Source organism: Trichechus manatus, unplaced genomic scaffold (genome assembly GCF_000243295.1).
Source record: "Trichechus manatus latirostris isolate Lorelei unplaced genomic scaffold, TriManLat1.0 scaffold00025, whole genome shotgun sequence".
Taxonomy (NCBI): Eukaryota; Metazoa; Chordata; class Mammalia; order Sirenia; family Trichechidae; genus Trichechus; species Trichechus manatus.
The window spans coordinates 4,563,443-4,588,193 of record NW_004443961.1 but is presented as its reverse complement, the minus strand read 5'-3'; the positions used below and the strand labels follow the sequence as shown (position 1 = coordinate 4,588,193).

General features: G+C 39.7%; 1 protein-coding gene across 1 annotated transcript; it reads left to right on the top strand.

Annotated features, from left to right (window-relative positions):
* The first annotated feature begins 7,809 nt into the window (after nt 1-7,809).
* Nucleotides 7,810-18,878, top strand: INSL6 (insulin like 6). Its single transcript, XM_023728573.1, has 2 exons — nt 7,810-8,092; nt 16,983-18,878. Exons 1-2 carry the CDS (start codon nt 7,810-7,812, stop codon nt 17,297-17,299), a joined length of 600 nt encoding a protein of 199 aa, XP_023584341.1. The 3' UTR covers nt 17,300-18,878.
* The last annotated feature ends 5,873 nt before the right edge of the window (nt 18,879-24,751 follow it).

The following is a 24,751-nucleotide window of genomic DNA, read 5'->3' as shown; positions in this document are numbered from 1 at the left end:
AAACACCTATGCTCTTCAAAAGACTTCACCAAAAGAGTAAAAAGAGAACCTACAGACTGGGAAAAAATTTTTGGACAGTACAAGTCAGACAAAGCTCTAATCTCTATAACCTACAAGAAAATCCAACACCTCTACAACAAAAAAACAAATAATCCTGTTAAAAGATGGGCAAAGGAAATGAACAGACACTTCACCAAAGAAGACATTCAAGTGGCCAACAGACACGTGAGGAAATGCTCGCGATCACTAGCCATGAGAGAAATGCAAATTAAAACCACAATGAGATACTATCTCACCCCAGCATTACTAGCAGGAATCAAAAACACTGGAAATAACAAATGTTGGAGGGGCTGCGGGGAGATCGGAACTCTTACGCACTGCTGGTGGGAATGCATAATGATACAACCATTTTGGAAAATGATAAGAAAGCTAGAAATAGAAATACCATGCGATCCAGCAATCCCACTCCTAGGAATATACCCTAGAGAAATAAGAGCCGTCACAGGAATAGACATATGCACACCCATGTTCATTGCAGCACTATTCTCACAATAGCAAAAGAATCGATAAACAAACTGTGGTACATACACACAATGGAATATTATGCAACGATAAAGAACAGTGACGAATCTGTGAAGCATCTCATAACATGGATGAAACTGGAGGACATTATGCTGAGTGAAATAAGTCAATCACGAAAGGACAAATATTGTATGAGACCTCTACCGTAAAAACTCATGAAAAAGTTTACATACAAAAAGTAACAATCTTTGTTGGTTACAAGGGATGGGAGGGGTGGGGAGGGAACTAGACAATAGATAAGTGGTAACTTTGGTGAAGGTTAGGACAGTACACAATACTGGGGAAGCCAGCACAGCTTGTACAAGGAAAGGTCATGGAAGCTCCGTAGACACATTCAAACTCCCTGAGGGACTGAATTGCTGGGCAGAGGCCTGTGGGGACCATGATCTCGGGGAACATCTAGCTCAACTGGTATAACACAGTTTATAAAGAAAATGTTCTACATTCTACCTTGGTGAGTAGCGTCTAGGGTCTTAAAAGCCTGTAAGCAGCCATCTAAGATACTCCATTGGTCTCACCCGTTCGGGAGCAAGGGAAAATGAAGAAAACAAGTTACAAGGAAAAGATTAGTTGAAAGAACTAATGGACCACAACTACCATGGCCTCCACCAGACTGAGTCCAGTACAACTAGACAGTGCCCGGCTACCACGACTGACTGCTCTGACAGGGATCACAACAGAGGGTCCCAGACAGAGCTGGAGAAAAATGTAGAACAAAATTCTAACTCTCAAAAAAAGACCAGACTTACTGGTCTGACAGAGACTGGAGAAACCCAGAGAGTATGGCCCCAGACACCCTTTTAGCTCAGTAATGAAGTCACTCCCGACATTCACCATTCAGCCAAAGATTAGACAGCCCCATAAAACAAAACGAGACTAGTGGGGCACAACAGTCCAGGGACAAGGACTAGAAGACAGGAGGGGACGGGAAAGCTGGTAATAGGGAACTCAAGGTTGAGAAGGGACAATGTTGACATTTTGTGGGGTTGTTAACCACTGTCAAAAAACAATATAAGTACTGTTTAATGAGAAACTATTGGCTCTGTAAACCTTCATCTAAAGTACAATAAAATATTAAAATAAAAAAAAAACTACATTAAGACACCATCCACCCCCAATAATACTTGCACTAATTCAAGAAACACAAAATAACAAATGTTAGAGAGGTTGTGGGGAGACTGGAACTCTTATGAACTGCTGGTGGGGATGTAAAATGGTACAACCACTTTGGAAATCAATCTGGCGCTTCCTTAAAAAGCTAGAAATAGAAATACCATACAATTAAGCAATCTAACTCCTAGAAATATACCCTAGAGCAATAAGAGCTGTCACACGAATAGACATATGTACACCCATGTTCACTGCAGCACTATTCTCACAACAGCAAAAAGATGGAAACCTAAATGTCCCTCAACAGGTGAATGGATAAACAAATTATGGTACATATACATGATGTAATACCATGCAATGATAAAGAACAATGATGAATCTGCAAAACAGCTCACAAAATGGATGAATCTGGAGGGCATTACGCTCAGTGAAAAAAGTCAGTCACAAAAAGACGAATATTGTATGAGACCACTATCATAAGAACTCAAAAAAAGATTTACACACAGAAAAAAAAGCATACTTTTTGATGGTCATGACGGTGGGGAGGGTGGAAGAGGGGAAATCACTAACTAGATAGTAGTCAAGTGCCAACTTTTGTGAAGGGAAGGACAACACACAATACAGGGACGTCAGCACAACTGGACCAAAGCAAAAGCAAAGACGTTTCCTGGGAACATCCAAACATTCCGAGGGATTGAGTAGCTGGGGCTGGGGGCCAGGGACCAGAGTGTCAGGGGACATCTGGTCAATTGGCAAAACATAGTTCATAAAGTTCATAGTTCATTCTACATCCCACTTTGGTGAGTGGCGTCTATGGTCTTCAAAGTTTGCACGCGGCCATCTAAGATACATCTATTGGTCCCATCCCATCTGGAGCAAAAGAGAATGAAGAAAACCGAAGACACAAGGAAAATATTAGCCCAAAGGACTAAAGGACCACATGAACCAGAGACTCTACCAGCCTAAGAAAAGAAGAACTAGACGGTGCCTTAGTACCACCATCGACAGCTCTGACAGGGATCATAACAGAGAGGCCGGGTAAGAGTGGGAGAAAAATGTAGAACAGAATTCAAATTCACAGAAAAAGATCTGATTTACTGGTCTGACAGAGCCTTGAGGGACCCCCAAAACTATGCCCCTCACACACACTCTGCTAACCTAGAACTGAAACCATTCCCTAAGCCCACTTTTCAGGCAAAGATTAGACAAGTCTATAAAACAAATAATAACAAATGTGAGGAACATACCTCTTAGTTCAATCAAATATCTGAGACCAAATGGTCAACTCCTGTCCAAAAGCAAGATGAGAAGGTAGGAAGGAACAGTAACTGAACAAATGGGCACAAAAAACCCAGGGTGGAAAAGGGGAGCATGCTGTCACACCCTGGGGATTGCAACCAATGTCACAAAATAATATGTATAAATTTCTGAATGAGAAATTAACTTGAGCTGTAAACTTTCACCTAAAGCACAATTAAAAAAAAAATCACAACCTATATACTTGTACATTTTTAGCCAGAATTTATAGAGAAAATGCATTGAGATAACACGTTATTTTCCTCCATTAAATCATTAAATATCTGTACACAAAATTACAGCATATGAAGATAGCAATTCCCATATTCCAAATCCCATACATGGCGAATCATAACTAGATCTCTGGGGTTAAGTATTCACCGAGGCCACTTTTAGTACTTCTTCTCAGATGAGGAAACGGAGACCAACAGAATGCAAAATTTTAGGAAGAAAGTCAACATTTTTCAAGAGACAAACTTTCGTCCTGGAATCTTTGTTGCTGATTTAACCCTTCTGTTTTTATCTTATTTATTCCCAATCATATTTCTAAATGTGAATTCTAGAACTTCATTCTCTCCAAGGACTCCTCCCTACCCCACCTTCTACTAGTTCTTAGCTCACACTTAACTGACAACACTGAGGTCTTTCACCACCAGTCAGTGACTTGGTCACTGTAATGTGGTAGTGGTAGTGTCAGACCTTGTCTAACTTCAGGGAGAATAAGAACCACCATCAGGATCAGCCCAAAGTTTATATCCTATGCGATGGAGGAGGTTAGACATACCTCAACTCTCCGATCTTTACCAAGTCTGACACTAGCTATCCTCCCCACAGCATTCTCTACTTGTCTGCTGGATTCGATAATTCATTGCAATGGCCACAAAGAACTCACAGATCATACTCAACAGTCATATGGTTTATTAGGAAGGTAACATGGGACCAGAATTAACTTGCAAGTAACAGGAAGAAGATCAATGTCAGGAAATACACAGGTCTGGGAGGCTTCCTTAAAATGAAGAGCACATCCTTTCTTTAGGGTAAGGCATCTCTCTCTCTCTCTACCTCTCTCTCGGCCATGCACGCCCTCTTAGGATGGGCCTCCTCTTGGCCCCCTTAGTGTCCCCTTTATGACGAGCCTCTTCTCAGCTCCCTTAGGGCAGGCTTCTTCTCAGTCTCTGCCCTGCTCAGGCAAGTGTTGCAGCTCTTTCAGCCCTGCCAACAAGTGCCTGGACGCACCCCACTCCACCAGTAAGCCTCCTGCCTGAAGGTACTCAGCTCTCTCTCACTCAATGGGTCGGCAAGCCCACTGTAGCCACCTCACTCCATGGGCTGGGAAGCCCACTGCGCCGTCTCGCCTCGATCTCCTTGTTCTGCTGCTGCCGTTTCTCTGTCACTGCTTCTCACCATCTCGTGCCTTCTCCAGTGTTACAGCTCTGTTTCCTGGGTGTAGGAGGTTCTCAGTGCAGGGACCTTGGTGTCAAAGGATGTGCTCCACTCTAGGCTCTTCTGCTGATGATAGTAAGGTACCCCCTCAACTCTTGTGGGATAGCCGCTTTTATACGCAAGTGGCTCAATCCCAATGGGTGAATTTGACACACCATATTTGCATAATAACTGACCAATCTCCTTGCTGGACTAAATTGACCAATCCCCTAATAAGTGGCTCCATCTATTTGCATAACAAGTGACATTTTCTGCCAGCAGGGACTGGCTTCTTCCCTGGGCAACTGTAACAAGGGGAACTGTAACAACTCCTCAACGCCCAGAGGAAAAATCTCCCAAGTTGTTTTCTTTTTCTCTCTTTTTCACAGAAGCAAGGAAAAGGCCACATAAAGAAACTCATTTCACCACAGTCACATTCATCTTTATTAGTATATACCACTATCTTCTTGCCTATCTTTTCCTCCATTTTAGACTAAAAGTGTCTCAAAAAAAATAACCCCTCCACCAGCCCATATGCGTTATGGTCAATACCTTTCTTATCCCTAAGAGATTATTTCTGTGTGTAACAGGTATAAATTTGCAACCACGGTCTCTGGTGTGCAAGAAATAGTCAACTTCTTCATTTTTAACAAACCAAATCAACATAAATCCAACTTCTGTCAATAGGGACACAGGCATAATCTTTTGACTGACTCAAGTATTTATTTGTTGTTGTTACTGTTAGTTGTCAAGTCAATTCCAACTCATAACTACTCTGTAGGACAGAGTACAACCGTCCCATAGGGTTTCCAAGGCTATAAACTTTTCCAAAGCAAATCCAAAGCCCCATTGCCATCAAGTTGATTCCGACTCATAGAGGCCCTGTATGACAGAGTAGAACTGTCCTATAATAGGGGTTTCCAAGGCTGTAAATCTTTACGGAAGCAGACTACCACATCTTTCTCCCACAGAGAGGATGGGTGGATTCAAACGACCGACATTTCAGTTAGCAGCCGAGCGCTTACCCATTTGTGCCATCACAGCTAATTCCAGGTATTCATAGCTCAAGAAAAAGCAACTCGAAGCAGGTTCTCTTTCTGCCCTGCAAAAGTTCCTCAGGTAGGGAAATACAAAGGCTCTGAGGACTTGGTTGGAATTTGTAGAGAGACCTTATGGAAGGCAGAATGGAGAAACATAGGCTGAAAAAGTAAAAACGAATATCTCAATTACCCTGCTACACAGTGACGCTGCACATTATCGACCTCTCCTTCTGCATGGGAATTTTCTTGTTTCTAATACTTTTAATAAGCAAAGAAAATTATCTTTGCATTAACCCTTTCTCTGCCAGACTAAACAAACTGCTTCTAGTTCTTTACCTCTCATTCCCTCTGGGATCCACAATGAACTGGCTTCCCTACTCTTCTCTGATCCTGTTAGATTCCACACTAGCCTCCAACCTCTAAATTCAATTGCTATTCTTAGTTCTATTCTCTTTCATATGTGGCTCTATTAATGTCCCTCTTTTAGATTCTCTTCCCCCTTTGCTTTCCGAACATGATATCGTTCTTTTTACACCCTCTCTCAATCCATCTGCTTTTCTCCTCCTTTAGCTCTTTTCTCTCTTCTCCCCAAATGAAATTCCCTTTTCTTTTCTGTTTTGAAGCTATGTACACTGCAGTCAGCCAAAGAGTTCATTAAGTTTCATGGCTTTCTCTTGCAACTCTTCACTGTTGACTTCTACATCTGATATCACAGTATACTACCAGCCCCGTATTTCCATTATCTTCATTAGGCAATTCCTCTTGAATGTTTCACAGTTGTCATGGTTTGAATTATGTCCCCCCAAAAATGTGTGTATCAATTTGGCTGGGCCATGATTCCCAGAATTGTGTGGATGGCCTCCATTTTGTAATTGTAATTTTACGTTAAAGAGGATTAGGGTGGCATTGTAACACCACCTTTACCCAGGTCACATCCCTGATCCAGTGTAAAGGGAGTTTCCCTGGAGTGTGGCCTGCACCACTTTTTATCTCTCAAGAGATAAAAGGAAAGGGAAGCAAGCAGAGAGTTGGGGACCTCATACCATCAAGAAAGCAGTGCCAGGAGCAGAATGCATCCTTTGGACAGGGGTCCCTGCGCCGAGAAGCTCCCAGTCCAGGGGAAAACTGATGAGAAGGCCAAGAGAGAGAAAGCCTTTCCCTGGAGCTGACACCCTGAATTTGAACTTTTAGCCTACTTTACTGTAAGGAAATAAACTTCTCTTTGTTAAAACCATCCACTTGTGGTATTTCTGTTACAGCAGCACTAGATGACTAGGACAACAGTCATCTCAAATTCAGCATGCCTCAAGCTTTACCCTGGGTCAAATTCCCAAATGATAAAGCAATCTATACTTATTGGGCTGCACTTCCCCGCATGCCCTCCTAATTTAGCAATTATCCCACCTAAAATTGCATGTCATACTGGCATTCTTAGAAGGCAAATCCTCTAGGGGTCCCTGGGACAAACTAGTCACAATTTGACAGTAGGTAATTGCCTAGAATCCATGACCGGAAGAACCAGATTTTGATCCAAGGTCCTTTAGGACAGCCACCCTAAGTCTTTGTTCATGAGATTGAGACTAAGGCCCACTTCCCCCCTGGAAGTGGCAGGCGTTTTCTGAAGAATCTTGGAACTGACCTGGAAAGCACATGCACCGTAGTCCGGCGCCCACGCATTTTAACATACACTGATCTATGGCCAACCGCCAGGAAAGCAGAACGGACGCCGGCCCTGCCTTCAGGAAGCCCGGGGCTGGGCGGAGACGTTCTCACACAAGTAAATGTGAAGAGAGCTACCGTACCGTGATGAACATGAAGGCAGCTAGAGGATTCTCTGAGGAAGCCAAGTTTCACGGAAAGCCCGGCGAAGAGGAAGGAAAACGCATTTCAGGCGAAAGGAGCAGCATCTTTTGTGACCACATTATCAGTGAATGGGGCCCCACGTTCCCATGTTTCATCTGATGAGTCTCTCCAGTGAGGATGGCGAGAAAAATGGGCTACTTTCGGCCTTCATTTTAAGAAACGAGCCTGCTCTCCGCCGACGCCTGAGAACTGTGGGAAGGGGCTGCCATCGTCGTCGTCACCCCGCGCCTCACCTCAGCGTTCTCACCAGGACTGAGGGCGCTCAGAAGCCTCGGTGGTCGCCGCTGCGCGCCTCGCCTCTGCGTCCTCAAGAGGCCCGCACATGCTCAGGAGCCGCCTTAATCTCCATGCGCCTCACTGTTCTCGCGAGGCCAGCTCGCACTCACAAGCCTGCGCGTTATCCGCACGGGAGACTCCGTCAGGCGCAGGCGCAGAGCAGGGCCGGGTACCGAGGAGGACCGTTAGGGGCCGCCGGGGGCCTGACGGGGGCCCAGGGATGCCCCGTCTCCTCTGTTTGTGTTGGCTGCGGCTCGGGCTCCTGCTGGTTCTGTTCTCCTTTGAGCTGGGCAGCGCCGCCCGTGCCAAGAAGCTATGCGGCAGGCACCTGCTGAAGGAAATAGTAAAACTCTGTGGCCTGGAAGACTGGAGCCTGTTTGAGGAGGAACCCCATTACCAGCATCCGGTGCCCCGTGCTGTGGACGCGTTGGGAGCCTTCCTCCCCGCCGGGCTCCCAATCCCCCGAGCGCCGTCCCGTGTCAGGGGCACAGGCAAACACCCAGGTAAAAATCTAAACCAAAGGCATGTTTGCAAATCTCTGTACACTTCTCATCCTCGAATTTGCTCTGGCAGACGGTCATCCCCAGGAAATGGAATTTGTGCCTAGTACACAATTAAAAACAAACATATAAACAAAGCGGTATGTATGGAAGATACACAAAATCTCTATGAATCTCTTCTTTTTTGTTTTTAACCTGGGAGAAATAAGCATATGCATATCGGACCACACATTTATGTAAGAAAGCTGCCGCTTCCCTAGGTTCCCCCGTCTGCAGTGCGCTTGTCACCTGACAAACTTCTTCTTGCCCTTCAAAACCCAACTTTGAAGTCATCACTGACCCTTTCAGAGCTAATCACTCCTGCCTTACTTCTACCACAGTACCTAGCACATAGTTCTATGTGACCATCATCAGAACCAAACCTGTTGCCATGAATCGATTCTTACTCATGGTGACCCCATGTGAGAGAGTATAACTGCTCCGTAGGATTTTCTTGGCTGTCATCTTTACAGAAGCAGATCTCCAGGTCTTTCTTCCACGGCATAACGGTATGGGTTCCAACCACCAAAGTACATTGTAAGAGAAGGACAAAACTGTTTGCACTACCCAGGGACCCTGATTGTCATCAGGACCAGCTATATAATTTGCTGAGCCCAGTGCAAAATGAAAATGCAGGATTCCTTGCTGAAAAATCAGGGAAGGACCATTAAAGTTAGCAAAATATGAAGGTTTTTTTTTTTTTTCCTTTCTTTTGAGTCTCTTGTGCACATACTTCACTTACAAGTTCAAACGTAAAATTACTGAAAAATTCAAGTCAACGACAACAAGCATCAAACCAAATTCAGGGTCCTTCTAAGGACTGGGCTTCTTTGGCTGCACAGGTCTCACTCCGATAAAGCCAGCCCTGAATATCATCGCAGCTCAAATGTTTTTATCTGAAATGCTGAGCTGAGGACCTACACATAGTAGGTACTTGGTATATATTGAATTTATACTTACTGTGGGGCCAGTGATGGTTCAGTGGTAGAATTCTCACCTTCCATGTGGGAGACCCAGGTTTGATTCCCAGCCAGTGCACCTCATGCGTAGCCACCACTCACCTGTCAGTGAAGGCTTGCATGTTGCACTGATGCTGAACAAGTTTTAGCAGAGCTTCCAAACTAAGATGGAGTAGGAAGACAGGCCAGGTGATGTACTTCTGAAAATCAGCCAGTGAAAACCCTATGGCTCACAATGGTCTGATCCACAACCTGTCATAGGGATGGTGTAGGAGTGGGCAGCATTAGGTTCTGTTGTGCATGGGGTTGCCATGACTTGGGGGCCAACTCAACAGCAGCTAACAAAAACAACATACTTACTGCTTTTAAGCAATATTTAGGAAGAATATTCTTGTTTGAGATCCATCAGTATCTTCCAAGTATGTTGTTACATTTTGTGACTAACACATTTTAGTCCCAACATGGTCTACCATTTTAAGAGAAAAGACACTTTATTTATGGGCTATTAATAGCATAGTGTCATTGAAAGCATTGCCTTTTAAAGCAATTTAGCTGATTTGATTTGGACAAGTATTAACAAAAGTCAAGATTCCTGAAATTAAGAAAGCAATTCACGTCATAAAGAATCCCTTATGTAGGTGACTGAAACAGTGCCTGGCACATTGTAGGCACTCATCAACTCTTTTTTTAATGAATGAACAAATGGAACGTATTGCTGCTAGGAAAATGAAAACTTTTAAAGACAGAAACAACAGAAACCATCATGACCGAATCTTGAACATTTCCCATCATCAAACGTACCTACACATAAGTTCGTTTTGTCCTCTTATAATGGAGGAAGTATATCTCCTCCAATTCTTTCACTTTGGTTCAGTGCTTCTCCAACTTTAATGTGGATTACATATGAATCACCTGAGAAATCCTGTTAATATACAGATTCTGATTCACTAGGTCTGGAATGGGGCCCAGAGATTGTGTAGTTTTAAAAAGGCCCAGCTGATGCTACTGCTGCTGCTTCTAGCCAGTGGACCAGACTTTTTAGTGGTAAGACTCTGGTTCACCTCCTCTCTCTCTCTTTCTTATTCCTCACTCCTAGTACTAAAAGGAGAGCCTTCCTTTTTCTGCTTCATGTTGAGCATTTCTCTTACCTCAAATACTGTGTTCTCACTACCGATACTATAGTCAACATTTTACCATTAGACCACCAAGCTTGAGTTTGTTCTTAAAGGAAAGTTTGGAATTCCTTTTCTCAACAAAGATTTCTCTGGAAACTATTTGCTTAATAAAAAAGGGTCAACTTTAAAACTCAGAGCTGATTCATGACCCCTTTATTCTGTTATTCACCTTCCCCCTAAGAATAAATGCTTTTAATTCAATAAATGAAGAGCTGCAGTGAAACGAGATTTGTAGGAAATAAAAATACATCTGACAAAATTTCAGAATTATTATACCCATTCACCCTGTAACTATGCAAAGGATACTTTGGTAAAGTGGAAATACCAGGTGACAGTAAATCCATCATCGTTTTGAAATATGCAGAAGAAGGAAAATGGGTTTAGGTTATCAATATGAGTTTGTATTTAAACATCTAAAATTATTAATCTATAAGAAAAATGACATTTAATCTGTCCTGATAATTTCCAGTGAATAATTTAGAAGTTGTCCAGAGGTGTTATGGATTGAATTGTGTCCCCCCAAAATGTGTGTCAACTTGGCTAATCCATGATTCTCAGTATTGTATGGTTACCCACCATTTTGTCATCTGATGTGATTTTCCTATGTGTTGTAAATCTTACATCTATGATGTTAATAAGGTGGGATTAGCGGCAGTTATGTTAATGACACAGTACTCAATCTACAAGATTCAGTTGTGTCTTAAGTCAATCTTTTTTGAGATATAAAAGAGAGAAGCCAGCAGAGAAATATGGAGATCTCATATCACCAAAAGAGTAGTGCCAGGAGCAGAGCATGTCCTTTGGACCCAGGGTCCCTGAACTGAGAAGCTCCTTGACCAGGGAAAGATTGATGACAAGGACCTTTCCCCAGAACTGACAGAGAGAGAAAGCCTTCCCCTTATTCGGACTTCTAGCCTACTAGACTGTGAGAGAATAAGCTTCTGTTTGTTAAAGCCATCCACTTGTGGTATTTCTATTATAGCAGCACTAGATAACTAAGACAAGAGGTATGTGTTTCCAAGATAGAAGATTATAGTTAAGCCACTTGCATAGCAGACAGAAAAGAAGCAACCAGTCAGGTAGGAAGAACACCAAGAGAGTGGGGCATCCTGGAAACCACGTGAAGAAAGTATATCAAGAGAGAATATTTTTGACAAGTAAGATGAGAATTGGCTGTTGAATTTAGCAGCGTGGAGGTCATTTGTGACCTTGATAGGAGAAATTTTGGTGGAGTAATGGAACAAAAGCCTGAGTAGAGTGGTTTAAGACAGAATGAAAGGACAGGAGTTAATTAGTGAATGTAAAAAACTCTACCAAGGAGTTATGCTACCGAGGGCAGAGAAAAATGGGGCGGTAGCTGGCAGGGTAAGTGGGACCAAAAGAAGTGTTTTGTTTCTTTTTAAGTGGGAGAAATAACGTATTTGTTTGTTGGTGGGAGTAATTCGGTAGAAGTGAAAATGATGATGAGTATAGCGATGGAGTGATGTCCTTGAGTAGGGGAGAAATGAGATTAGTACATAACTGAGGAATTGGTTTTAGAGTGGATATACAACTGTGGAAATACCTAGGTTGGAAGGCAGAATATATGGGCACAGATGTTAAGAACTAAGTAAAAAAAAAGAAAAAAAAATTGTAAAGAGAGCAAATGAAGTTCTGTTCTGATTGCTTCAATTTTCTCATGAAGTAGAAAGTAAAGTCAACAGAGTGAAGCTGGGCGGCTATTAATGTGGTAAACTGCATTGGTAGATTTTCTGATCTTATTCTTGCATTTCTGGGATAAACCATTTCTTAATAATTTTTTGAAAATATATTTATGGGTTCAGTTAACTAATATCTTATTTAGGACTTTCAAATCGACATTTATAAGTGAAATGGGCTTATAAATTATTTTTTATCTCATATTGTTTTTATCTAGTTTTGGAATAAATATAATACTGTTGTTAGTAGGTTCTGTCAAGTAAGTTCCAACTCATAGCGACCCTATGTACAACAGAATGAAACACTGCCTGGTCCTGTGCCATCCTCACAATCGTTGCTATGTTTGAGCCCATTGTTGCAGCCACTGTGTCAGTCCATCTCATTGAGAGTCTTCTTCTTTTTTGCTGACCCTCTACTTTACCAAGCATGATGTCCTTCTCCAGGGACTGATCCCTCCTGATAACACGTCCAAAGTACGTGAGATGAAATCTCACCATCCTCATTTCTAAGTTGCATTCTGGCCGTGCTTCTTCCAAGACAGATTTGTTCGTTCTTCTGGCAGTCCATGGTATATTCAGTATTCAGCAACACCATAATTCAAAGGCATCAATTCTTCTTCCTTATTCATTGTCCAGCTTTCACATGCATATGCAGCAATTGAAAATACGTACCATGGCTTGGGTCAGGCGCACTGTAGTCCTCAAAGTGACATCTTTGCTTTTTAACACTTTAAAGAGATCTTTTGCAGTAGATTTCCTCAATGCAATATGTGCTTTGATTTCTTGACTGCTGCTTCCGTGGGTGTTGATTGTGTATCCAAGTGAAATGAAATTGTTGACAACTTCAATCTTTTCTCCGTTTATCATGTTGCTTATTGGTCCAGTTGTGAGGATTTTTGTTTTCTTTATATTGAGGTGTAATCCATACTGAAGGCTGTGGTCTTTGATCTTCATCAGTAAGTGCTTCAAGTCCTCTTCATTTTCAGTAAGCAAGGTTGTGTCATCTGCACATCACAGGTTGCTAACGAGTCTTCCCTCAATCCTGATGCCTCATTCTTCTTCATATAGTCCAGCTTCTTGGATTATTTCCCCTGCATACAGATTGCATAAGTGTGCTGAAAGGATACAATCCTGATACACGCCTTTCCTGACTTTAAACCACACAGTGTCCCCTTGTTCTTTTCGAATGACTGCCTCTCGGTCTATGTACAGGTTCCCCCTGAGCACAATTAATTGTTCTGGAATTCTCATTCTTCACAATGTTATCCATAATTTGTTATGATTCACACAGTTGAATGTGTTTGCATAGTCAATAAAACACAGGTAAGCATCTTTTTGGTAGTCTCTGCTTTCAGCCAGAAGCTATCCGACATCAGCAGTGATATCAATCATTCCATGTCCTCTTCTGAATCCAGTTTGAATTTCTGGCAGTTCCCTGTCTATATACTGCTATAACCATTTTTTAATTATCTTCAGCAACATTTTACTTGCATGTGATATTAATGATATTGTTCGATAACTTCTGCATTCTGTTGGATCACCTTTCTTTAGAATGGGCACAAATATGAATCTTTTCCAGTCAGTTGGCCAGGTAGCTGTCTTCCAAACTTCTTAACATAGATGATTGAGCGCTTGTTTCCAGCATTGAATCTATTTGTTGAAACATTTCAGTTGGTATTCTGGTATAATAAATATTATACTAACTTCATAAAATGAGCTGGGTAGCTTTCACTCTTTTCCTATTTTCCTGGAACAACTTACATACTATTGGGATTTACTGTTCTTGAAAAATAGGTGGAATCTACCTTTAAATGTCTGCATTTTTCTTAATTACTATGACTATGCTTTTTTTTTGTAATATTGTTAGTATATTTAAGTCTCCATGTGCAACATTTTTGGCATCTTGTATTTTTTAGGAATTTATCCATTTTATCTAGAATTGTAAGTTTATAAGCATTCATGATATTCATTTATTTAAAAAAATCATGGTTATATTTGTAGCTATTCCATTTTTCCTACTAGATTTTGTTCATTTTCATCTTTCTTCATTAGTCTGGCTAGAGTTCTATTTTATTACTCTTTTTAAAGAACAAACTTGTGGTTTTCTTAACCTTTTTATATTTGTTATGATGGTTATGTATTTCATTAATTTTTTTTTCCTTCTTTCTCTTTTGGATTGTCTGTTGCTCTGTTTCGAATTCGTTTGAGTTAGTACTCATTTTTACCCCTTCTTGTTTTCTGATGAGGACAGCTTGTTTCCTTTTAAAGTACATCTGTAGCTGTATCTTCCCAATTTGACAGGTACCTTTTAATTAACTAGTCCCTAGTGCCCTTCTTTCATGGAAGTTTCCTTCTTATCGTCTGCCTTTTTTTGCCTTTAAGTCACAGAACATGGCATACCTCATCCATGAAGCCAAGACAACCCAATTCACCTTTTCCCTTCAGTGCATATTTATCTATCTTAGATGACTTGGTCATTTATTTATTAACTACTTGTTCTTTAATATCTATCCTAAAGTTTAATGTTCCACAGTTCATCTTAGGCATTTATTAAAGCTGTTGAAGAGTGTTCTAACAGAATTCTTTAACTGAAAGGAAGAGATTCACCTCAGTAACCTCAAGAAAAGAAAGAGTTACTATAAAGATAAACAAAGTCTAGAAAAGGACCTGAATTAAGGCTCTGGAAAGCCTAAGGAATCACATCGGCTCTTAGAAATAACCTTCTCTCTATCTTTTTGAATCTTTGCTTCTCTCTGTGTCTTCCTTTATGACTTAGCTTATCATGACAAGCCTCATAGAATCCTTTCAGCTTTGGTTCTCACTAACTCCTCATTTTCTCATTAGTTCTTAGTTCTAATTTCAAAGAGAGAAAAAATTGATTGGGCAACTCATTTTTTCACATGGCGTGTATTACTTATGGGCCACTGTAATAGACTGGAATCTTTGGGATCAGGTGCCAACTTCAGTCTGTTCAACTATGGCTATAGGGTGGAGTCCCATGGTTCAGAACATGGCTGTCTAATAGGGCATAGGCAATTATGTTCTCCTAGAAGGGATTGTAGATGGACTAGGACCGTGTCATGGATTGAATTGTGTCCCCAAAAAATATCTGTCAACTTGGCTAGGTCATGATTCCCAGTATTGTATGATTGTCTACCATTTTGTCATCTGATGTAATTTCCCTATGTGTTGTAAATTCTATCACTATGACATAGTAAGATGGATTAGTGGCAGTTACATTGATGAGATCTACAAGATTAAATAGTGTCTTAAGCCAGTCTGTTTTGAGATAAAAGAGAGAAGCAAGCAGAGAGACATGGGGAACCTCATACCACCAAGAAAGCAGTGCCAGGAGCAGATCATGCCCTTTGCACCTGAGGTTCCTGCACAGAGAAGCTCCTAGACCAAGGGAAGATTGATGACATGGACCTTCCTCCAGAGCCAACAGAGAAAGCTTTCCCCTGGAGCTGATGCCCTGAATTTGGGCTTGTAGCCTACTAGACTGTGAGAGAATAAATTTCTCTTTGTTAAAGCCATCCACTTGTGGTATTTCTGTTATAGCAGCACTAGATAACTAAGACAGACTGTGATGGAAGTTCAGCAAGCCTCGAAATAATTACCTCCTGGAGTTAGTTTCATTTCTTTCCAATAATATTGAATAAGTTAAGAGCAGTCTGATTGTGAATGTTAGTAACAATCAGTTCACTGCACCTGGAGCATATCACCACTCTTCCATTTCCTTATATTTCGATGAAGAACAAAATGGTTTCTACTAAGCACTTAATTATAAAATGTGAATAAAGAGACAACCCAATTTTAAAAATGGGCGAAGAATTTGAATAGATATTTCTCCAGAGAAGATGTACAAATGGCCAATAAGCACATGAAAAGATGCTCAACATCATTAGTCATTAAAACCAAAACCTGTTGCCGTTGAGTTGATTCTGACTCACAGTAACCATATAGGACAGAGTAGAATTTCTCCATAGGGTTTCCAAGGAGTGGCTGGTGGATCTGAACTGCCGACCTTTTGGTTAGCAGCTGTGGTTCTTAACCAGTGCACCACCATTAGTCATTAGGGAAATGTAAATGAAAACCACTTCACACCCACTAGATGACTATAATCAAAAAATGGAAAATAACAAGTGTTGGCAGGAATGTGGAGAAATTGGAACTCTTATACATCAATGGTGGGAATGTAAAATGGTGTCACTACTGTGGAAAAGTTTGGCAGTTTCTCAAAAACTTAAACATAAAATTACCATATGATCCAGCAGTTCCACTCCTGTATGCATACCCAAGAGAACTGAAAACATGCACATAAAAACTTGTACACAAATGTTCATGGCAGCATTCAAATTAGCCAAAAAGTGGAAACAACTCAAATGTCTACCAACTGATGAATGAAGTGTGGTATATCCATACAATGGAGTATTATTCAGCTATAAAAAGGAATGAAGTGCTGGATACATGATACAATGTGGATGAACCTTGAAAACATTATGCTAAGTGAAAGAAGCCAAGCACAAAAGACCACATATTGTATAATTCCATTTATATAAAATCTTCATAATAAACAAATCCCTAGAGATAGATTAGTGGTTGGCAGGGGGCTGGCAGGAGAGGGAAATGGGAATGACTTCGATTGGTACAGGGTTTCTTTTTGGGGTGATAGAAATGTTCTGGAATCAGTGATGGTGGTTGCACAACCTTGTGAATATACTAAAAACCACTTAAGTGTATACTTGAAAATACACATTTAAAATTAATATGAATTACATCTCAGTAAAAAATGTTATACAAAATATGTGCAAAGGTTTCTAAGCCTTTTTATAAGAAAACACTACCTAAAACTATTTTAGTTAAAAATTATATATTTTGAATAACCATACTTTCTATTCTTTATGTAAAATGTGACTTCTTGATTTTTCAATATTGGACCAATTTTAGTATTCTAGTATTATTAAATTTCCATCTAAAGAATATTTAAATAAAGTAGGGTTTTTTCCTTGTTTCTCTACAGTCTCTACTGCTGCCTCTATGGAAGAAGCAATAAACAGTTTGAAGATGCGCTCACTGCCTGAACATCAGCATCAAAAGGACAACTCCCCACCTGATAAGACAAGAGAATTTTCCTCACCGCATACCAATCCAGATATTCATAAGATTGTGGAATTTCAGGAGAGACGTACAAAGAAAATCAAAACCTCAAGCAATTTGTTTTGGGGGAATCATCCCCAAAGAAAACGCAGAGGCTATTCAGAAAAGTGTTGTCTTAAAGGATGTACAAAAGACGAACTTAGCATTGCATGCCTTCCATATATTGATTATAAAAAGTGAGAAATTGACCATCCATTGTAACTGAGTTATACTAACCATTATAGGAATTATACTAACTTAATAAAAGCTTAATATATTTATTTTACCTTTTAATTTTTTTGGTAATTGTGCTTGTAGGTTCTATGCTGTGAACAGTATCTAAATGTATTACAAGCACTTGACAATACTTTATGGTGATAACAGGAATCTCAGTATTTTCTTTGGTGACCTTTATTTTTTTGCTTATTTTTAATATATTTTTATATTTGAAGATGTTACTGGAGGTGGCATGATCCATGTAGACCTCTAAAAATTATCTGTCCTTGCTTGCCATTATGGTAGAAACTCTCATGCTGTATTTAAGTGGAGTTAGGAATGTTCTGCATTCCATCTCTAGAACATATAGACTGATGCCCATGGCTATTAAGCTCACTCCAGTATACCAATACATCTGCCCAACCAACTTAAAAATAACTAACCAACTACCACTCCTAAAAGGAGCTCTTGTACTGTAATACGAGGTACACTTGTACTTCCTTGAGGTTTTTTTTAATAGTGACTGGTCAGATTCTCTTCACAATTTCCATTGAAGACTTAGAGTTTTCAGCGAATGTCTTTAGGTATAGTTGTAAAATGTCTCCAAGACACCCTGCCTTTGCCTTGAAGGCACTGACATGGGTTAACACATAATTCTCAATATCACTGAGAAGTCTGTAGCAGTAGTTCTCAAAGTATGGTTCCAGCAGAACCAGCAGCATCAGATCACCTGAGAACTTGTTAGAAATATAATTCTAAGATCCTGCCCAACAACTACTGAATCAGAAACTCCAGGTATGGGGTCCAGCAATCTGTGTTTTCATAGGCGCTTCAGGTCATTCTGCTGTACACTGAAGTTCAAGAACCCCTGGTAATAGAGTCACTACCTGAATATTGCTGAAGTCCTACAATTTATGTGCTTGAACATCTCACTCAACATAGATGATATAAAATCAAGTTTTTTGTGTTTTTTTTCCACTTTATAATTTTAATGCTATAAATTTTAACAAAAAATTCAAAGAGTATCAGTTATTTCTACTTTACACCCATTAGTTAGTGGGTAAACATCATTTGAAATCTTTTTCTCTAGTACCTTTCTCAAATGTGTACTGTAATGTTCTTTTGAATTAAATTTTGTATTTCTACTTGGCTCTGTTATTTCTTAGAACAAAGCTCTTTTACTACGTATATCCGTATTATATACACTTCCAGTGCAAAAATGTGTTTTGAAATTTTGTTTATTCTAGGGTACAGTTTATTTTCAGTTATCTTTGTAAATTAAGGAGTCCCCTGTTTAGATAGAAAATGGCAGATTATATCCTGGTTGAGTAGTAAAGTAGGTCTGCATTAAGTGAAAATGCATCAGTGAAAATAGCCTATGCTTAGGCCAAAATACAGTCGTGACCTTGGACCACTTTCAAAAATTACAGGTCTATATTTGTAGTTTAATAATAAAATTACAGTTTATTAGCTTACTAATATATGCACTTCAAAATTTTAAATTAGAAAATCATGAGATTAACCAAGGCTATAATTATTTACAGAGCTATATACTTTCCTGGGTGGTGCAAACAGTTTATGTGCTTGGCTGCTGACTAAAAGGTTGGAGTTTGAGTCTACTCAGAGACATCTTGGAAGAAAGGCCTGGTGATCTACTTCCAAAAAATCAGCCATTGGAAACCCTATGGAGCACAGTTCTACTGTGACACACATGCAGCTGCCATGAGTGGGAATAGACTCCATGGCAACTGGTTATATACTTTCCTACACACTTTAATAATTTGGTATGTCAGGCTGTAGTTAATTTGCTTTTTGGCTTAGTGTCTGCTTTTTATTAAAATTTACCATGGTAAAACATAAAACAAAATTTGCCATTTTTAACCATTTTTAAGTGTACATTAATTACATTCACAATGTTGTACAACCATCACCCCAAACAGAAACTCAGTACCCATTAAGCATTAAGCATTAACTCCCCATTCCTCCCTCCATCTCCATCCCCTAACCCCTGGAAACCATTACTGAACTTTTATTTCTATGTATTTGCCTATTTTAGATAATTAAGTGGGATCATACAATAGCAATCATTTTGTGTCAGACTTAATGTTTTCAAGGTTCGTCAGTGTTGTAATGTGTCAAAACTTCATTTCTCTTTGACTAATAATATTCTGTTGTATTATATACCACATTTTGTTTATACTTTCATCTGTTGATGGACACTTGGGTTGTTTCAGCTTTCAGTTCTTTTGGGTATATATCTAGGAGTGGAATTGCTGTGTCACATGGTAATTCTATGTTTAACCTTTTGAAGAAGTGCTAAACTTTTCCACAGTGGCTGCACCATTTTACATTCCCACTAGCAATGGGCAAGAGTTTCAATATCTCCACATCCTCACCAACACATTGTTTCCGTTTTCCTACTAATAGCCATCCTAGTGGGTGTGAAGTGGTATCTCATTGTGGTTTTGATTTGCATTTCCCTCATGACTAATGATGTTGAGGATCTTTTCATGTGCTTGTTGGTCATCTGTATATCTTCTTTGGAGAAATGTCTATTCGCCCCTTTCTTAAATTAGTTTGTTTGGCTTTTTAATGTTCAGTTATAGGAGTTCTTTATATATTTTGGATATTCAACCCTTAGGAGATTTATGGTTTCCAAATATTTTATCCCATTCTGTCGGTTTTCTTTTCACTTACTAATGTTCTTTGATACGCACGTTTTTAATTTTGATGAAGTCCGATGTATCTTTTTTCTTTTGTTGCTCATGTTTTTGGTGTAATATCTAAGAATCCACTGCCAAGAATTTTATGGTGTTAGCTCTTATATTTAGGTTGATCCATTTAGAGTTAACTTTAGTATGGTGTGAGGTATGGGTCCAACTTCATTCTTCTGTATGTGGAGATCAATTGTCCTAGAAACATTTGTTGAAGAGATTCTTCTTTCCCCACTGAATAGACTTGGCATCCTTGTCAAAAATCAGTCGGCCACAGATGTATGGATTCATTTCTGGACTCTTGGACTCTCTGAACAATGGACTCTATTCCATTGGTGTACACATCTATCCTTATACCAGTACCACACTGTTGGATTACTGTAGCTTTGTAGTTAAGTCTAGAAATCAGCAAGTGTGGGTTTATCAGTTCCTTTTTTTAGGCATGGTAGCTGCTTCCTAAAGTTTTATCTCTGTGTTATCTCAGTGTTCTATTTTTCCTTTTCAGTCCTCTAATACAAGTCTAATTCCTTATATTAAATTCTGTTAAAATAACTGATATGGCTTCTGTTATCTTTGGTGGGTTTGAATGATAAAGCACCTGACAGTGGTTAGAAAACTGGTTTTGAATTGGTATAGGGCAAGTGTAACGTGTTACATCTTAAATGGAAACCACAAGTGATTAGTGGTTACCTGCAATTATGTTTTGAATGATTCTGAGATGGCAAAAGAGTGCTTTGATTGATGTAGGAGGTGTGACCCTGCTATTTTGATCACATACTTGTTTTCTCTAAGCACCTATAAATGGATGAATAATCAGTGACAGACTAAACCACCAACATTGATGAAATCATACAATTGTGTGCAAACAATATTTGGGTAAGAGCACTCTAGAGTTTGAACCACCATTCATCTGTCAGTTTGTTCTACTGTGGCAGCTTGCGTGTTGCTGTGATCGTGGAAGCTATGCCACTGGTATTTCAAATACCAGCAGGGTCATCTATGGAGGACAGATTTCAGCAGATCTTCCAAACTAAGACACACTACGAAAAAGGAATTGAGTCTACTTTTTAAAAAATTGGCCAGTGAAAACCTTATGAATAGAAGTAGAAAAATGTCTGATACATTGCTGGAAGATGAGAACCTCAGGTTGGAAGGCACTCAAAATACAATTGGGGAAGAGCTGCCTCCTGAAAGGAGAGTCGACCTTAATGACATGGATGGAGTCAACTTTTTGGGACCTTCATTTGCCAATGTGGCATAACTCAAAATGAGAAGAAACAGCTGCACACATCCATTAATAATCAGAACATGGAATGTACAAAGTATGAATCTAGGAAAATTTGAAGTCATCGAAAATGAAATGCATAAACATTGATATCCTAGGCATTTAGTGAGCTGAAATGGACTACTACTGGCCATTCTGAATGGACAATCACATGGTCTACTATGCAGAGAATGACAAATTGAAGAGGAATGGCATTGCATTCATTGTCTAAAAGAACATTTCAAAATCCTGAACTACAATGCTGTTGGTAATAATATGTATATGCCTACAAGAAGACCACTTAATATGACTATTATTCAAATTTACACTGTCATGGAGTGAACTGTGTCCCCCCAAAATATATGTCAACTTGGCTAGTCCATGATTCCCAGTACTGTGTGATTGTCCTCCATTTTGTCAACTGATGTGATTTTCCTATGTGTTGTAAATCCTATCTCTATGACGTAAATGAGGCAGGATTAGAGGCAGTTATGTTAATGGGCAGGGCTCAATCTACAAGACTGTGTCTTAAGCCAATCTCTTTTGAGATTTTTATAAAAGAGAGAAGTGAGCAGAGAGATGGGGACCTCATTACCACCAAGCAAGAAGAGCCAGGAGCGTGCATCCTTTGGACCCGGAATCCCTGTGCTGAGAAGCTCCTTGACCAGGGGAAGATTAATGACAAGGACCTTCTTCCAGAGTCGATAGAGAGAGAAAGCTTTCCCCTGGAACTGATGCCCTGAATCTGGACTTCTAGCCTACTAGACTGTGAGAGAATAAACTTCTGTTTGTTGAAGCCATCTACTTGTGGTATTTCTGTTATAGCAGCACTAGATAACTAAGACACACACCAACCACTAATGCCAAAGATGAACAAATTGAAGATTTTTACCAACTTCTGCAGTCTGAAATTGATCAAACATGCAATCAAGATGCATTGATAATTACTGGCAATTGGAATATGAAAGCTGGAAACAGAAGAAGGATCGGTAGTTGGAAAATATGGCCTTCGTGATAAGAAACAATGCTGGAGATCGCATGATAGAATTTTGCAAGATTAATGACTTCTTCATTGCAAATATCTTTTTTCAACAACATAAACAGTGACTATACACGTGGTCCTCACTGATGGAATACAAAGGAATCAATTCAACTACATCTGTGGAAAGAGACGATAGAGAAGTTCAAAATCATCAGTCAGAACAAGGGCAGGACCGAATGTGGAAGGGACCATCAATTGCTCATATGCAAATTAAAGCTGAAGCTGAAGAAAATTAAAACCAGTACACAAGAGCCAAAATACGACCTTGAGTATATCCCACCTAAATTTAGAGAACATCTCAAAAATAGATTTGATGCATTGAACACTAACGACCGAAGACCAAACGAGTTGTGGAATGACATCAAGGACATCATACATGAAGAAAACAAAAGGTCATTAAAAAGACAGGTCAGAGAAAACAAGACCAAAATGGGTATAGAAAACACACTGAAACTTGCTCTTGATTGTAGAGTAGCTAAAGTGAAAGGAAGAAATGAAGAGGTAGAAGAGCTGAACAGAAGATTTCAAAAGGTGGCTCAAGAAGAAAATGTAAGGTATTATACTGAAATGTGCCAAGACCTGGAGTTAGCAAACCAAAAGGGAAGAACAGGCTCAGCATTTCTCAAGCTGAAACAAGTGAAGAAAAACTTCAAGCTTCAAGTTGCAATACTGAAGGATTCTATGGGCAAAGGATTAAATGATGCAGGAAGCATCAAAAGAAGATGGAAGGAATACAGTCACTGTACCAAAAAGAATTGGTCGATGTTCAACCATTTCAGGAGGCAGCATATGATCAAGAACTGATGGCACTGAAGGAAGAAGTCCAAGCTGCACTGAAGGCACTGGCAAAAAACAAAGCTCCAGGAATTGATGGAATACCAATTAAGATGTTTCAACAAATGGATGCAATGCTGGAAGCGCTCACTTATCTATGCCAGGAAATTTGGAAGACAGCTACCTGGCCAACCAACTGAAAGAGGACCATATTTGCGCCCATTTCAAAGAAAGCTGATCCAAGAGAATGCAGAAATTATCAAACAATAGCACACGCAAGTAAAATTTTTTTTAACATTTTGGAAGATAATTCAAAAATGGCTGCAGCAGTTACATCGACAGGGAACTGCCAGAAATTCAAGCTGGATTCAAAAGAGGACATGCATGGAATCAGGGATATCACTGCTGATGTCAGATGGATCTTGGTTGAAAGCAGAGAATACCAGAAAGGTGTTTACCTGTTTTATTGACTATGCAAAGGCATTTGATTGTGTGAATCATAACGAATTATGAGTAACATTTTGAAGAATGGGAATTCCAGAATACTTGATTGTGCTCATGCAGAACCTGTACATACACCAAGCAGCAGTCGTTTGAACAGAACAAGGGAATACTACATGATTTAAAATCAGGAAAGGTGTGCATCAGTGTTGTATCCTTTCACTATACTTATTCAATCTGTTCGTTGAGCAAATGATCTGAGAAGTTTAACTATATAAACAAGAAGGGGGAATCAGGATTAGAGGAAGATTCATTAACAACCTGCACTATGCAGATGACACAACCTTGCCTGCTGAAAGCAAAGAGGACTTCAAGTACTTACTGATGAAGATCAAACACTATGTATGGCCTTCAGTATGGATTACACCTCAACATAAAAAAATTCTCACATCTGGACCTATATGCAACATCATGACAAAAAGAGAAAAGACTGAAGTTGTCAATTATTTCATTTCACTTGAATCCACCATCAACACCCATGAAAGCAGCACTCAAGAAATCAAATGACACATTGCACTGGGCAAATATGCTGCAAGACCTCTCTGAAGTGTCAAAAAGCAAAGATGTCACTTCAAAGACTAAGGTGCACCTGGCCCAAGCCATGGTAATTTCAATCACGTCACATGCATGTAAAAACTGGACAATGAATAAGGAAGACCAAACAAGAACTGACATCTCTGAATTATGATGATGGTGAAGAATATTGAATATACCATGGACTGCCAGGTGGAATATACTCAAGGTCATACTTTGGCTCTCATGGACTTGTTCTAATTTTCTTCAGCTTCAGCTTGAACTTGCATATGAGAAATTGATGATCTGTTCTGCAGTCAGATCAGGATTGGAGGAAGACTTATTAGCAACCTGTGTTATGCACGACACAACCTTCCTTGTTGAAAGTGAAGAGGATTTCAAGCACTTACCGATGAAGATCAAAGACCACAACCTTCAGTATGGATTACACCTCAACATAAAGAAGACAAAAATCCTCACAACTGAACCAATAAGCAACATCATGATAAATGGAGAAAAGATTGAAGTTGTCCAGGATTTCATTTTACTTGGATTCACCATCAACACCCATGAAAGCAGCAGTCAAGAAATCAAACAAAAATGGTGCTCTAGGCAGAAGCACCACGCTG